Consider the following 17,536-nt stretch of genomic DNA (forward strand, 5'->3'; position numbering starts at 1 on the left):
TGACTGCTATCTAATGACCCCTACTATGATGTGCATGTTATAAGCAGAGCCGGCTCGACTGTGACTCATGCAGCTTGCTGATATTCTTGCTTCTTCATCTCACACATAAATAATGGTCACTTGGTTAAGGGTTTCCCATGCACCTTCAGAAAAGGAGGGAAGTAAATATTAATTTTCCAGAATTGACATTAACATGGAAAGTTCCAATGCAGCAAAATGCAGAACAGACCTTCTGTATTCCCTCTTTATAACAGCAGATCCCTATAACATTATTGTATGACGCTGCTGAAATAAATGGCTCTTAACATTACTAAATCTTCCACATGGATAGTGAATCAACAGCCCTGTTATATATTCCATTATCAGTGGGCACTGCAAAGTTTCCGGCAGGCACAAATAACATGGTTTAGGTCAATCAGTTCTTTCCTGTTTAAAATTAAATTTTATGTCTGAATTACCTTTATTATCCTGTTCACAAGTCTAATGACATTAAAGAAACCTAGCATCACCAATGATGGTCAATTTAAAACAGTCAACAATCTTGTCTTTTATGAAGCAAAACCATCCTCTCATTGTTTCTTTTATCTATTGTCTGTGGTGAGTGGCAAATCAATAATTCAAATGGCATAATTTGCCAAAATGTATATTCAGCATGCCCTGGGATAGAGGCATCCGTGTAACTAATCTCCCAAAGAAACATGCCAGCTCCAAATGTAGGGATCCACACGGTTTTTTTGTTCGATGACACCATAAGAAAGATGGGTAAACTGAACCCACCTAACAGTCTATTCAGAATAACACTGCACTGCTCCTTTTCACAGCTACAGGAAGAGTGAGAGAGATAGACTTTTTGAAAAGCAGTACATTTAACATCAAAATGCCATATTCTGCAGAAACAGCAGGATTTCACCTTCCATTTCACTCGTGAACATGCTGCATTTATTTAACCCGTTAGTTATGTATTAAGTGACTATACATATCTATTTCATGGATTTCAATTGAGTATTCAATTTGTATAATGAACTGGCATTTCCACTTGGTTTCACTGATGTTTTTGATACAATTCATTAGAAATTGGTTAAACGAGCAGAAAAAGTCAAGGTAAACTGAATTTTGGGTTAGTTTAAAACATTGGGCTTAGTTTCAAAGATTATCCTGTGCAAGTTGTAACCACCCATAATTCTATCTGGATGAATAGTTTCTGCTAATTGAATCCTTTTGTGGGCCTTCTAAGAGGCTCTTCAAATTGAATTTTTTCTAGACACAAGTTCACTTATGGGCCTGTAGCTGATAATGTAAATTTAATTTAAAAGTTATACCAATCCTCCTCTTTTGGGCCCCCCCCCTTTTAAATTGAGAAGATCCATGACAAGTCTCACTTACTTAAACTTGTGATATTATTAAACTGCAACTGGAGAACTTGAAGCTCTTGCAACCTTTAAATAAAAGATGAGGTAATGAAGAACATTCATAATTATAAATGGAGCTGCTAAAATCAGATTTTCATGGTAAATCACAGAAATAATAATTGTCATATTGCCAAACATTCCTAGGCTAGTCTCTGATCTACATTCATCTAGTACAGCAGTAGGAGGTGCTAATATATTGAATAGCTACACTGTAGCATGTAAGTACAACATCATGCAATGTAATTTGCCATAGGTCAGCAATAAAACGGAGAATAGATCACAGCAATGGTATATCCTACTCACTCCAAGATCCCAATACACTAATCTGCACCACATTCTTCATTCCTAAATCCAAATTTTATTAAAACCGAGCCTTACTACATTCTTCTCCAAAAATGTAAGATTTCAAGACTGGAGCACCTCATCTCCTCCTTATCATTTCCCTGTTCAAGCTTCAAAGTTTAAAAATATAAGTTTAACATGACTTAATCAGCATTTCCTAAATAAATAAATATTCTTGGGATGAGGGCATTGCCAGGAAGCTGACAATTACGGTCCTTCCCAAGTTACCCTGAGAAAAAAATGACGAAATGCTCCTGAAACACTGGTGCTGGTTTCATACAACAGAATGGCTCGCTATGTCACTTCAGAGGTCAGTTAAGAGTCATCCACATTGATGCGGGGCTAGAGGCACATTGCAGCACGACCAGTTATTTCTTGGACCTTCTCCAAGAGGGGCAATCCCAGTCTGCCAGCACAAATCCAGGTGCACAACATCCTTTCAAAGATGGCACAGGTGCAAAGGATGCCAGTCTTTCAGTGGATATCTAGTGAGTGGCCAGTTATACTTGGACAATGTGTGATAAGATGGGGATAGAGTCAGACGAGAGGGATGGCAGAGGATGGTGTAGGTAGTTAGTGAGATAAGTTTGGTAAGCTACAGTGAGTGCTGCAATAAAAGCGCTCCAATAACCTTGACATAGGCTTTCTTGGCTGGGCAAAAGTTAAGAATCAGCCTATTGTATTTCAGGTGACAAAGCAATAGCCTTCCACGTCTGCCTTCCCTAACTCCTGAAGACGACAATAGGTTTTTTCCTACCAGCATGGCTCAATTCCTTGCCTCCTGCATTCAACTGGACTGTAGGACATAGGACTGGAGGTTCAGATGCAGTCAGGGAGGTTTTCTTAGGTTGTCAGAAAGCCTACTATACCAGACATCAAACCTATTGTAAAGTTCAGGTCTTCTAATCAAAACCCTGGGTTGAAAGCATGCTTGCTGTTTCCAGTCAGTACTTGCTAGATATACCTACACATAAAATTTGTTATTTATACTAGGTAGATTACCATCCCAGAGATTCCTTCACTGTGATGCAATTTATAGCCATTGGAGCCTGTTGTAAATAATTATGTATGAATTTACATAAGTCAGATACAGTTGATTTTGAAACAGGCATTATTACAGCATAGCTTGTTTTTATTTAATTCCTGAAAGACCATTCTTCATAGCAGCACAGGTAAGCAAAGAAGTCTAATTAATTAGAGGTTCCAAACAATTATAATATTTATCTTGCAATAAGTTAATCTTCATTAACACTCACCTGTCCAGATTCTTAATTTTCCTGATATTATTACCATATAGTTTAAGCTCTGTAATTTCATTATTATTGTCCAAATACTCAATTTCTTCTATTGAATTACAGGACAAATCCAAAGTTTTTATTCCAGGCAACTGTAATAAAATAAATTGCAGGCGTTCTGAATGTACTCCATCATTTTCATATAATTAAAACATTATTAATAACATTAAATATTTTATCTGAGCCCAGTTTGAGAAAACTGAATGAGATTTTGCAACTTTTGCTGATGCATAATAACAATAATATTTGCCAAAATAAATAAGGATTTCAGAAAATACCTGGTTTACTGCTGCATAAAGGGGTGTCAAGAGATTAAGTTATTTACACTTGCTTGTCATAAACCAAAATTGGGAAGAAAAGCAAATCTCTTTTCAGTTCCTGCTCCAAGCTTGAGCTTCCCGAACTATTGGGCTCCATCCTCTTTTTAATCACATTCTGAGACTAAACCAGTCTGTTTACAACCTGGGTGTCATTTTTGACCCAGAGATGAGATTCTGACCAAATATTTGCACAATCTCTAAAATTACCTATTTTCAGCTCTGTAACATTGCGCAACTTCATCTCTGTCTTAGCTTATTTGCTGCTGAAATTCTCATGCAAGTTTTTTTTTAAACCTTTGGATCCACAATGGCTCCCACTCATGCAACATCTTGACTTTAAATTTGGCAACCTTAGTTACAAACACCTCCATGGCCTCAAGTCTCTTTACCTCTGTATTCTCCCCCCGTTCCTCAACCTTAATTTCTCCAATTCTGGCCTCTCATGCATTCTAGACCATCTGAGACAAAAAGCCATACCTCCATCCTAAATGGGAGACACCTATTTTCAAACTGCGTTCCCTAGTTCTGGTCTCTCCCACAAGAGGGAAACACCCTTTCAGCATATACTTTGTCAAGTCTCCTTAGGATCTTGCGTCTTAAATGTACCAAACTTGTGACTGAACAGCATTGAAATCAAGATAATTCTGGGGTTGCTTTATCTTGGATTATTTCTTCACACAGTAAACTGTGAGAATTTGAGAAATACATCAGCATGTCCCCTTCATCTAAAATTGGGTAAGCCGAATGTTACTACAGCAGTACAGTTATGCTAAAGTGGGCTTCTGTCACACGTAAACAGCCAACTTGCACATTAAATGAATAGTGGTGCAAGGTTTTTGCAGTATGTCACGATGTATTATGTAACAGAATACGCTAACAAGGATTGTATCACCATTTTAGTGGCTTGCTTTAAATCAAATGTACATTCTCCCACTGAGAATCAGAAAAGGAGAACGTGCTCAATTTTACTACTTCTACTTCACTGCAGTTTAGCAAATTCAGCTCTTCACCTTCATTTTAAATTCAGGGAGATGTGCTCAAAAGTCCCAAACATGCAGAAAATCATTTATTTATAAACTTTGATGTAAATTATGTTCACGAGAGGATTGCCTTCACTGACAACTTTTAGAAGATCTGAATTAAGGAAATCTTATTGTCTCAAGACAACCTCCCCTCTTCTCCATCCCAACTCAACCCCATGCCTTCACTCCAATTCACCACAAACGAGACCAATATAAAATCATGCCAAGCAGACCATTCAGCCCACACACTGGGGACTCTATGAGAGTCGATTTTTTCATAGAGAATGACCCACTAAATGGATTATCATGAATGGAGAAAAGTAATCCAATGTTTCACGAAGTGAATTGTGCCCAGTGATTAAATAATAGGCCTTTGATTACTTGTCTTAGGAAAGGATTGCCCTATGAGGAATGAAGATCTTCAAAAGCACCACACTTACTTCATGACTTTTAAAATAGACTTTATGAGCTGGAAAGTATAGTAATAGAATAGTAAATGCTTACCTTTTCAAACTTCTGTAGCTTTTTAATTCCTTTTCCATGTAGGTCTAATGTGTTGCCATTCCTACATTCATCCAATTTTTCTATCGAAAACTTGAAAAACAATTAAGAGCTGATTAATGGAATATCAGTGTTCCCATCTGGGAGAAAATGTGGACATTTTATTCACTCACAGGAAAAGGGCATCACTGACCAGGCATCCCTAATTGCCCAGAGGGCAATTTAGAGTCAACCACATCACTGTGGGTCTAGAGTCACATGTAGGCCAGGCCAGGTAAGGATGGCAATTTCCTTCCCCAAAGGACATTAGTGAACCAGGTGGGCTTTTCCGCCAATTGACAATGGGTTCATGGTCATCATTAAGTTCTTAATTCCAGACATTTTGTTGAATTCAAATTGCACCATCTGCCGTGGCAGGACTCAAACCTGGGTCTTCAGAACATTATCTGGGTCTCTGGATTAATAGTCCAGCAATACCACCACTAGGCTATCGCCTCTCCACTGGCCTTTCATTCTAGAATCAGAATTTGATTCTGACTGATTAAAAGCATGCACACTGATTTCAAGATAAAGATGGCAAGTGTAGGGGATTACAACATGTGCGTATCCCAAAGTATGACAGTGCCCTCCTTGGCAATTTCACTCAGAGAAGCAGATGCCTTTTGCATAGTTGATAAGGGGATCCCAAGGGATAATGGCTATTAGAATGCATTAGTTGGAGGGCAAGAGTGAAACAGCCATATGTATGTAACGGTTGGGTATAATTGTGTATGAGAGACAGACAGAAAGAGCTAAAATTTTAAGATTCTATTAACATCAAATTTTCATTTATTTTCACTTACTTGAAATGGTATTGCTGCAGTATACTAACAAAAATACATCCTCTGATTATTCCAACAACAATGACACTGTTCAACTTTAAGGTCTTTCAGAAGTTAGGACAAGGGTGCTTTCAATTGCCCCAAATGTAATGGATCATGAATTTCCTTATTCTTCACACTCCACGCCTCAGGAGAGAACAACAACTAATTTGGACTTTTCAGACTATCAGGTATTGGGGGGGGGAGGGCAACGGGTGGAGGTAGGATTTGAGTCATAGAATCATAGAGTCATACAGCACGGAAACACATCCTAGCTTTTCTAAAATAATAATTGATATATTGAATTCCATTTCTTGAAGAAATGCTTCTATCATAGCGTAGAGCTCTTTCTTTTACTTTTGGCAATTGGGTTTGTATCCAATGTAGACTAATCAGATGAAAGTATACCAAGTATTCTAATTGCAAGGCACTTATGTGATATGTGCTCAGGAACTCTCACGCTGTGTCCTGGGCACACTTCCACAGCACAGAACCACCTGTGATTTGGCAAATGTTGACGTCTCCATTCAAGGACTTGTGTGGAAAATGGATTTTCAATGTTTTGATTTTTAGTCTGTGTGGTGCTTTACAGCAAACCAACAGGAGATCTTCCCTATAATGAGATGAGGATGACAGATCTATGGAAAGTTATGAAAGAAAGTGAAGCCAACAATTCCTTCGCCACCACCTGTCCCTCCACCCACAATGGGCTAATCCTGGCTGTCTTCCCAAAAAAGAATGAAATTTGTTACCAAGTTGAAATTTGAAAAACCTGCTGCAGCATGTTCAGACTTCATTAGTTAACTTTCAAAGAAAGACATTGCAGTTTTCCCACATACTGCAGGAAAGATTATATCAACACAGCTATGAATGAGCTCATCTACAGATTTACAGTTAATTCAACAAAGGAATAGTTCAACTCTTTGTTAAAGTGCCTACAAAAAATGAATTTTCCTCAAATGCTGTCCTAACTTATCCCATGATCCTGGCAGCGGGAAGAGGCTCCCCAGAATTTTCTTTTCTCTTAGTCATCAGTCCCTCTTAGTTGAGTATAACACACTTCATTCTCAGGCGAGTGAAAAGTCCAATGTATGGCCTACACTCTCTATCACAGGTAGGCAGACAGTGGTAAGGGCTCTGGGAAAGAGGGTTGATGGGCTGCCACGCATTCTTTTCTTTGTCAATAGTTTGTTCTATAGTCTACCAATGAGGCTCAATTGTACCAATCCTTCCCAGATGCTTTCACTCCACTTTAAGGAGTCCTGGGACAGAGCTTCCCACAGGTTGATGAACACACTGCACATTTTTAAGGAAGTTTTCAGGGTGTCCTTGAAGTGTTTCCTCACTCACCTGGGGCTTGCTAGCCAAAGCTTCGGGTACCATGCTGGTTTCAAAAGTGTATTGTCAGGTATGCAGATGATGTGCAGTGCCCAGCAGAGTTGATCAAAAATGGTCAACGCTGGGGATATTGGCCTGAATGCAAACACAGATATCGGTGCACCTATGCCACCGGGTTTGAAGGATCTTGTGGAGGTAACGCTGGGTAGTACTTCTCCTGAGTTTGGAGGCACCCGCTGTGACAATACAATGGCTGTAAGAAGTGTATTTTGTCCTTTTTTTAAATGAAGAAATGTTGAGACAAAGATATAGAGCAATCTGCTCAATGCCAATAACGTAAACAGCTTGTGAATCCTTGGGGTTTTCTTTTGAAAGCTGGAACAGTAGAAGCAGCCTGAATGGGTGGCGTCTAGCTCTGAAAGAACCAGGATGTTTAGTCTTACCTTTCTGAAGTTGCTAGACTTCTGCTAGATGTGGAAGGTCTTAATACTCTCTCTGTTATAGCTATAAGCTGGACTTCTCTTCCTGCTGCTAGAATTGCACGAGACAATCTATTTTATTTGCCTTTGCCAAGGATATGTTTATGGAATATTACAATACTGGATAGTTAATCCATATTAGCTAACATGCATCATTATGCATTTCATCATTTACAGTTAAGCCAGTTCTTTTCTTTTTATTTTGTCTGTATTTTAACTGTAGTGTAAAAATAAAGTATGTTTTGATTAAAGTCAAGTAACTTCACCAATTGAATTGCATTTGGAATGCAATGCCTTACACTGACCTTTAAAATAAGATAAAGTTAGGGTCTGAACTATCTTATTAATATATCTTGAGAGATTTTGGTCAGGTCCATAACACTGCTGTACATAGTCTACATCTCTGAGCCTTATAGTAGGAAGGGTATCATTACTGCTCTCTAGACCTATGAGCTTGGTATAGTGATGGATATCCAGTTCTTCAAAAACTTTCTTTCTCAAGCAACCAAAGCTGCACTGACACTCTCGAGGAAGTATTGAATTAACAGTAGAGTGCAAAGATATTGAAATTCATTCATATTGTCCAACGTCTCATCATGGGTTTTGATACCTATAGCTGGGGCCAAAAGTGGATTGTAATTGGAAAGAGTTCTTTGTCTAAAAATGGAATTTTTAGTGTTTGGCTCATGATCTCATATGTCTCATTGAAGGTGTTGACAGTGGTTAAAATCTTAACCTTCAGGAATGCAGAGATGTAAGCAATGTCTACATATTGTAGTTCTGGCTTGCAGGTGATTGAGGGTGAACAGGTTACTGTTTGCCTGTAGAGGGGCTCCACTCAAGCAGGGTACTTGCTAAGGGTGAAGTGAAGAATTGCAGCAAGGACGATGAAGAAGTACTTTGGGGAAATGACACAGCCTTGCTTGACCATTGACCAAATTTGAATTGCGTCGGGGCATCCATTGCTGAGATTATGGCTTGCATATCATTGCACTGAAAGTGAAGGATGAAGACAAACTTGTGAAGGCAACTGAAACAAAGGACCCTCCATAATCCTTCACAGTTGACGGTGTTAAAGATCTTTGTGAGGTCAAAGAAGGCCACATACAAAGTTTCCTGCATTTCTCTTACAGTTGCCAAACAGTAAAGATCCTATCTGATGTGCCCATTAGAGGGTGAAATCTGCATTGTGATTCTGGAAGTAGCTCAGAAAGCGAAGGTGACTGGAGGGGACTCTTGCAATAACTTTCTCTGTGACTGACAGCAGGGAAATTCCTTTGATGTCACCACAGTCAAACTTGTTACCTTTCCTTAAGATGGTCACAACTATAATATGAGTTCTCCTGACATGTTCTTTCCTTCGAGATTTCCTAATTAGAAATTAGGTTATATACTCATGCTAATAATGTTTCTCTGCTTTGTTTTAGTGCTGGGCATGGATTCCATCTACTCCTGATGCCTTGTTGCCTTTCCGATCTTGTATGAGGTTGTGCTGAGATGGCGACAAGTTTCATGCTGTGACAAGGACATTCACAGTGAAAACACAACTTATCAAGATAGATCTTCAAAATGTACCTTTTAAAAAACATAGACTGCCTCCCTGTTCTTAATGAGCATCTCTCTGTGCTTAGCCAGCAGTAACACCTGGGAATGGGCTGTAGATAGTCTTGACAATGCTAGAGTTACCACCCACATTGCAGATGGTGGCTAACTGCTGAATCGTATTTGCTTTCTCCACCCACAATCTGTTCTTTAGATAAAGGGATGTTGTTGGCATCTCAGCCTTTAGCTGTTCGTAAACACATATGCCAGTGCTCAAGTTGGGTTTCTGCTCAGATTCAGAAATTTCTTATCAGCTGCTGGACTTTGGGTTCGTTCTCATTGAACCAGTCTTGGTTTTCTGACAGATTCACCGACCATCCTTCACAGGTATTGACTGTGGGGGCCTTGAAGTCAGACTATGTGCTGTGAACATTCAGTATCTCCAGGTCAGGTTGACAGTAAGACACTGGATGAATCGGGTTCTCTTGTTAGTGTCTTTGTGTCCTCAGCACTGAATGCCCGGGGGAATGTTTCCGCTGCCTATGATGGTTCTGGGCAATATTGATGGTGATGACAAAATAAATCAGGTGGTGGTTATGCAACAGTCATGGCACAAACACATGACCTTGTGGTCCCTTGCTCAGATGATGACAAAGTCGGTCAGATGCCATTGCTAGGAGTGAGGGTGTGGCCATGACGCCTTGTACTTGCCTTTCAGATAAAACAAGATCTAGGTTAGGCATTTTGTCAGCAGCAGGATACTAGCACTGTTAGATTTCCCTAGCCACTCCCTCACAACTACATTTCCTCAGAGATCTGTGTCATTTCCAACTCTGGTGCTGAAGTCATCAAGAAGGATCAGCCTGCCGCACTTTGGGACTCGAGTCACAGGCTATTGAGGTTGGTTTAAAAATTCCTCTTTAGATTTGTATATAGCATTCAACACTGCAGAATACACACCAAGGAATGTAACATATTGGTTCTGACCAAGGGAGAACCGAGGGGTCGTGATGTGTTCATTTATCCCACAAGGGGTGTCTCTGAAATTGCCAGCCAGTTTCGCCTGAATAGCAAACTGAATTCCATGAAGGCAGCATTCTTCTTCTGATTTACCTTTCCATTAGAAGGCGTGCCCACCACCTCGTTCCTGAACAGGCCTTCCCCTGCCCACCAGGTCTTACTTACAGTGGTAAAATCAATGTCACAACATCCGAGTTCCTGGTCAATGACAGCAATGTGCAGTTCTAATCTGTCACGACTGAAACCTAACTGCCAGAATCGACTGTGGACTTCTTAAATAATAGCAGATGCTTAGTCTACAGCAGTATCTCACGTGTACTTTGACCAACTAGCAATGCTCTAACCATAAGAACTTGATAAACAGAAGCAAACTGAAAACATCAATTTACTGGTCTGCATTTTTCTATTCTGTCTCATGGGAACATGAAAACCTGAAGGTGTGGTTATTTTTCTCAGTCATTATAGGTAAAACAATATCTAGAATGCACTTTGTAATTATTTTAAATATAACTATCCAATATAGATGACATAGGCAAACAACAAACAATACTCAGAACTTGAATTCCTGTCTATTCTCTACGCTTCAAATCTTGAAAGCTAATTATAAAACTAAGGATAAATATATTTTAATGAATCAGATTGTTAAAATTCACTACCCTAATCAATATCATGCTCTCCAGATCAGACGAACACCTTTGATCATTACTTTACCAATGAAATATTGTTGGTGAACTCCGATTGTCCAAGCTTTTGCCACTAAGGCAAACGAAATCCACCATGAAACAACTTCACTAAGCAGAAAATAGCTAGATTTGGAACACACTGACATTACCACTCACAACTGTAATGTCAAATCTATTGTTTCTTCGATCTTCTCTTCAATTGGAAGGATTCCACTCAAAGAACTGCTCGAGTTAAAGGCTATCCTTTCTCTTTTATAATGTAATTGACTAGATAAGAACTTGGAAAACACGTGTGAAAATTGTAAAGGTGTTATAATCACACTAACCAGGTCATCTGAAGAAGCCTTGTTATTTGATGTAACATCTTTAATAAAAGCATGAGATTTTGCTTTGGAACAGACTGATTTTGCGACCTGAGTGCCTTGTAGTTTTTTCAATGTGGTCTGACACCTGGGGAATGTATAAATAATTTTATTTTGAAACAAAATATAAACAAGAATTTACACTATAACATAATCAGCAATCCAAACATATTCTATTTCTCTATCTCAGTCTCCTAATCATCCAAATGCTCCTCTTGAGGACACTGACTTTATGATTATATACTCTGGACATTTTACATACCCAATGCCAACCACATAGTTCTTTATCAGACAGTCACAGTTAAACCCTGCGGTAGTCAATAATTTTGGTGGTCAGAATAAAATCAACATGAACCTTGCAGGCACATAATCCACTACAGAAAAGCATTCTCTTTTAACTCCCAGCAAAACTGAACATCCAACATTTTAGGAATGTTATAATGCATTCTCCAAAGTTGTATTTTTACATGAACTAGTCCAAAGTTACTCCCAGCTGCAAACAGGCTTGCTTCTTTCCATTATATTGAATCATTATATTCAGTGTTTGTTAAAAGTCACCTCCCCAAACTAATTTCCAGCAGCACAGTCCACTTCAGCAACCCCTTTGCCTTGATGTGTCCAAGTGAACTTCTCAACGTCATTGATCACAATGGGTTGCATATCTTGGATGAGAGAACAAACTCCCACCAGCATTCTGCTGCAGGCTCAAAACAATGGATGTCCTAGCAGAGAACAGAAAAAGTCCAGGGAACTGCTAAAACAATAAACTAGGAGAGCAAAGATGGGACATGATAAAACACTGATGGGTAACTTTAAGGGAAATCCAAAGGCATTTTGTAAGTATCTTAGGCAAGAGAATAATCAGAGAAAGTGTAGCGTCCATTAAGGGCCAAAGTCGCAATGTGTGGGGAGCCAGAAGTCATAGCTGAGATTTTTAAATTGTTACAGAGACAGTATGAACTGCCGATGCTGGAGAATCTGAGATAACAGGGTGTGAAGCTGGATAGACACAGCAGGCCAAGAAGCATCATTTTCTGAAGAAGGGTTCCAACCCTAAACATCAAGCTTTCCTGCTCATCTGATGCTGCTTGGCCTGCTGTGTTCATCCAGCTCTACACCTTGTTATCTGAGATTTTAAAATGACTGCTTCGCATCTGTATTTACTGTAAAGAGAGGCAAAGCATGTATAGAAATCAAGGAGGGGGATTGTGACATATTTGAACTAATTAGCTTTGAAAGTGGATAAAACCCCAGGCCCAGATGAAATCTATCCAAGGCAAAGGAGATCACTGCAGAAGTTCTGATGTTAACTTTCAAATTCTGTCTTGTCACAGGAGGTGTGCCAGAGCATTTGAGGGCAAGTAATGTGGTGCCATTGTTTTAGAAGGATGGTAGGGATAAACCTGGAAACTATACGGCAGTGACTCTAACACTTGTTGTAGGGAAACTACTGTAAAAAGTTCTGACATTCAGAATTAATTTCTATTTGGGGAAACAAGGATTAATCAAGTATGGCTTTGTCATGGGGAGAACATGTCTAGTAAATTTGGCTAAGGAGGTGAATTGGTAGATGAGATTTGTGCAGTTGATTTGTTTGTCTAGATTTCAGTAAGGCTTTTGACTTGGCAGACTGGTTAAGAAACTAAGAGCTGATGGGATCTAGCGCAATTTGACGCTTCATGGCAGGAAACAGAGAGTGATGGCCAAAGGATATTTTTGTGACTGGAAGCCTTTGTCCAGTGGCATACCACAAAGTTCAGTGCTGGGTCTTTGGCTTTTGTTGTGTGCATTAATGATCTACACATCAATATCAGAGGTATGATCAGCAAGTTCACAGACGACATGAAAATAGGTGGCGTGCTAAACATCAAGGAAGAAAGTCTTAGAATACAGGATAATATAGACAGATGGTCAAATGGGCTGTATAGTACCAAAAGGGATTTAATCCTGAAAAGTGTCAGGTGGTGTATTTTAGGGCAACTAACAAGGCAAGGCAGTACACATTGAATAGTTGGACCCTAAGAAGTACAGAGGATCAGTGGGACCTTGATGTGTATGTCCATAGATTCTTGAAGGCAGCAGGAGGCACGTAAATAAGGTGGTTAAGATGGCTAATGGAACACTTGCCTTTATTAGTCAAGGCACTGAATACAAAAGCTGGGAGGCTGTGATGGAGCAGCTATATATAACATTAGTTAGGCCACAGCTGGAGTACTGTGTGCTATTCTGGTCATCACACTATAGGAATGGTGTGATTGAAGAGGGTGGAGAAGAGATTCACCAGTATGATCCTGGACTGAACCAATTCAGCTATGAAGAGAGATTACAGAGACCACGGTTAATTTCCTTGGAGGAGAGAAAGCTGATGGGGGTCTGGTTGGGTTGTACAAAGTTTTGACTGACATAGGCAGAGTAGATAGAGAGGAACCCCTTTATTGGGGGAGGGGTTCAATGACCAAGGAGCGCAGTTTTAAAATAAGGAGTAGGAGGTTTAGAGGGGATTTGAAGAAAATGTTTTTCACCCAGAGAGTTGTGGATATCTGGCACTTACTGCCTAAACGTGCGATAGAGGCAAGAACCCTCAAGACATTTAAGAGCTATTTAGATAAATACTTGAAACAACACAGCAAACAAGTTTAAAGGTCAAGTGCTAGAAAAGGGATTAAAGTAGACAGGCGCTTGATGACCAGACACAATTATCTTCTTTCCATGCTGTGTAATCTCTATGAGACACACCGTCTATAATAACACAGGGAGCTAGTCAATGTGAATAGAGGATCGTCAAACCAGAGTTTAAAGAGGGAATATTCAGAATGGCAACATATAACTAATGAGTTGCTACACGGGCCACAATCACCCACACTGGTGCAACAAGAAGGCACACCAACACCTCTTCTCCCTCGGGTAGCTCAGGAAATTTGGTATCTCCACTGGAACACTTAACAACTCCTACAGATGCACCATTGAACGCATACTGTCTGGCTACTGCTCTGCTCAGAACAGTAGGAAACGACAGCTGGTTGTGAGCGCAGACCAGACCATCACAAAAGCCAACCTTCTATCCACGGACTCTATTTACATGGCTCATTGCGGCCAAAAGGCTGCCAACATCAAAAACCTATCGTACCCTGGTAATGACCTCCGACAACCTCTTCCATCAGACAGAAAAAACAGAGGCTTGAACACATGCACCAGCAGTTTCAGGAACAGCTTCTTCCAGCTGTTATTAGACTGATAAATGGATTGTCAAGTAATGCTGATTTCGCCTAGCACATGGCCTGTGCAATGTAACCTGCGTGCCTCCGAATTTTTTTACAGCCTTTGATCTGTACATTCTTGCTTACTATGATCTGTCTGTAATGCTTGTAAACAAAGCTTTTCACCATACTTCGGTATATGTGACAATAAACAATAAATATATCCTAATGACTTGAATGGCAGAATTGAAAGCATTATCATCAAGTTTGCAGATAATGCAAAAGTAGATAGTAAAGAAAGTAGTGAGAATGACACAAGAAGTCTACAGAGGGTGACAGGCCAATTAAGTAAGTGACCCATTTATGACAGAGATGAGAAGGGCTTTTTTTCTCTCAGAAGATAGTGAATCTGTGGAATTACTTACTGCAGACACCTGTAGAGGCCGCATTATTAAGGCTGAGATAGACAGATTTCTAATCATTACGGAAATCAAGAGTTATGAGGATAAAGCAGGAAACGAGAGCTGGAGGATTATCAGATCAGCCACAATTTACTATAAAAACAAAGTGCAGAGCCACAGCACTAAGTATTGGCAATAATATATACCATTCACCATAATACATGGCACTAGATATAATAAATAGTTGTGACCATAATACATGCCAATGGCTATGTGTTGTATTGATTGTAATAAATGCCACTGGCCATGATACAGGGCACCAGTTATAACACAGGGCACTGAACATTTGGCCATAATGCAAGGGACTGGGGACAATAATGGGCAAACCTGGGCAGCACAGTGGCAGTGATTAGCACAGCTGCCTCACTGAACCAGGGACCTGGGTTCAATTCCAGCCTCAGGCAACTGTCTGTGTGGAATTTGCACATTCTTCCCGCGTCTGCATGGGTGCTTCAGTTTCCTCCCACAGTCCACAGATGTGCAGGCTTGGTGGATTGGCCACGCTAAATTGCCCACAGTGTTCAGGGATATGCAGATTAGGTGAGTTATAGGGGGATGGATTGGGGTCAGTGTGGACTTGTTGGGCCGAAGAGCCTGTTTCCACACTGTAGGGATTCTACGATCTATAATAAAGAGAACTAGCCAAAATAAATGGTGTCAGCCAATGATCATAAGAGAATAGCACATAATGGCCATGACATAGGACACCAGCCATTAAAAAAGGGATTTTGGCTACAGTACCAGCTATAAATGCATGCCATTGACCTTAGAATAGGACACTAGACTGTGATCATAATACAGAATAGCAAGCATCAGCAATAACACACGACGTAGTAGACTCTTGCCATAAAACACAGTCCTGGGCACAATTTTACAGGACACCCGCCACAACACAAGACACTGGCCAATGCCTGTAATATTGGCCATAATATACACCATTGGCCACCTTACATACCACTGCCTGTCATATAAGGCACAGGACACAATATTAGGCCCTGGTCACAATAGCGGACACAGGCCAATTTCCGTTATAAAGACCGTTCATTTCAATACAAGGCCTCTGAACATGATACCGGATACCGGATACCGGCTCGGAATCCCGGGATGCTGCTTGGCCTGCTGTGTTCATCCAGGTCTACCCCTTGTTGTCTCGGAACCCCGAGCTCTTGGTCTCTTACCCCAGGACCGACTCTTCTCCGACCTGACTCTTCGCCATGACAGCCTAAGGCACCTCTCAGCTCCGCCGCTTCCCGCCGACAGGAACCCGGACCCTGCTGATTGTAGATGGAACTCGGGCCCTGCCGTTGCCTAGTGACGGCGGCGCGTCCCTAGTAACCGCCCCCGGGGAGGAGGCACGCGCCCACAGAACCGCTGCACAGTGCATACCATCAATGCTAGCACCCCAGGAGAGAGATATAACGAGTTATTCGCGACTTAAAGAATGCACTGTATACAATGCATCATATTTGAGCAAAAGCAAAGTACTGCGGATTTTGGAAATCTGAAACAAACGCAGAATGCTGGAACAAAAACAGAAGTTGCTGGAAAAGCTCAGCAGGTCTAGCAGCATCTGTAAAGAAAAAAAAGAGTTAATGTTTCGGGTCCGGTGACCCTTCCTGAGAAGGGTCTTGTTCTTCTCAGGAAGGGTCACTGGACCCGAAACGTTAACTCTGATTGTTTTTCTTTACAGATGCTGCCAGACCTGCCGAGTTTCTTCAACATTCTGTGTTGCATTATATTTGAGCAATGGGTTATAGTGCATCAAGCAGGAAAAAGATTATTTTCAACACCCTCAGTAGGTCTGGTGTGAAAGCCAAATCTGAAAGGCTGGAATAAAGCTGAAGGATTGGAATGGCAGGATTCAGCAACAATGAATGACAAGGGAAATTGTCAGCTTCGTCAAAAGGAAAAAAGGAAGCATAGAATACGCCTAGGCAGCTACACACTGACAAACCGTTGGGAAGTACAGAGAAATTAGAAAGAAATTTAAACGCTGAATTAGGAAGGCAAAAAGGGGCCATGGATATATTATGCAACAGGGTCAATGAGAATCCCGAGGCTTTCTATGTATATATTTTGGAAGAAAGAGGGTAGCAAGGGAAGGAGTAGGTCCACTTAAGGACAAAGGAAGGAAGTAATGCATGGAGCCATGGGAGGTGAGACAGATCCTTAATGAGTACTTTGTATCTGTATTCACTGAGGAGAAGGACATAACTGATGTTGAAGTCAGGGATGAGTGTGTGAATACTCGAGAGAATGTCAACATATTGAAGAAGGACATGTTGGATATCCTAAAATTGCATGAAGATAGACAAGTCCCCAGGGCCAGATGGGATCTATCCAAGGTTTCTGGGAGAGGCAAGGGAAGAAATAGCTAGGGCATTAGCAGATATCTTCATAACATATTTGGCTACAGAGAAAGTTCCAGAAGACTGGAGATTAGCAATATTGTTTCCTTGTTTAAGAAACGAAGCAGGGTTAATTCAGGAAATTACAGGACATTGAGCCTGATGTCTACATGGGGAAGCTCTTGGAGAAGATACTATGGGACAAGATATGTGCATATTTGGAAGAAACTGGACTAGTTAATGATAGGCAACTCTCCTGCTCTACACTGAATGAGATCAACAAACATAGTACAGGCTTGGAGATGAAACCTACGACTTTGCTGGTCTCTTTAATTTGCGTACACTCAGTAGATCAGG

The 17,536-nt window shown here is 40.5% G+C and overlaps 1 protein-coding gene across 4 annotated transcripts in view; it reads right to left on the reverse strand.

Moving 5' to 3' along the window:
• The window catches only part of LOC125463785 (protein phosphatase 1 regulatory subunit 7-like), a 75,835-nt gene extending 59,682 nt beyond the window's left edge, over nucleotides 1-16,153 (reverse strand). For all 4 annotated transcript variants that reach the window (XM_048555477.2, XM_059653819.1, XM_059653818.1 and 1 more), the window contains exons 1-5: nucleotides 16,010-16,153; nucleotides 11,138-11,261; nucleotides 4,893-4,982; nucleotides 3,008-3,138; nucleotides 1,384-1,436 (exon numbers count right to left, since the gene is read on the reverse strand). In XM_048555477.2, coding sequence (XP_048411434.1) covers nucleotides 1,384-1,436; nucleotides 3,008-3,138; nucleotides 4,893-4,982; nucleotides 11,138-11,261; nucleotides 16,010-16,047 — 436 coding nt within the window. In that variant the 5' untranslated portion in view covers nucleotides 16,048-16,153. The remainder of the gene's footprint in view (nucleotides 1-1,383; nucleotides 1,437-3,007; nucleotides 3,139-4,892; nucleotides 4,983-11,137; nucleotides 11,262-16,009) is intronic.
• Nucleotides 16,154-17,536: the final 1,383 nt, after the last annotated feature.

This window comes from Stegostoma tigrinum, chromosome 22 (assembly GCF_030684315.1).
Source record: "Stegostoma tigrinum isolate sSteTig4 chromosome 22, sSteTig4.hap1, whole genome shotgun sequence".
Taxonomy (NCBI): domain Eukaryota; kingdom Metazoa; phylum Chordata; class Chondrichthyes; order Orectolobiformes; family Stegostomatidae; genus Stegostoma; species Stegostoma tigrinum.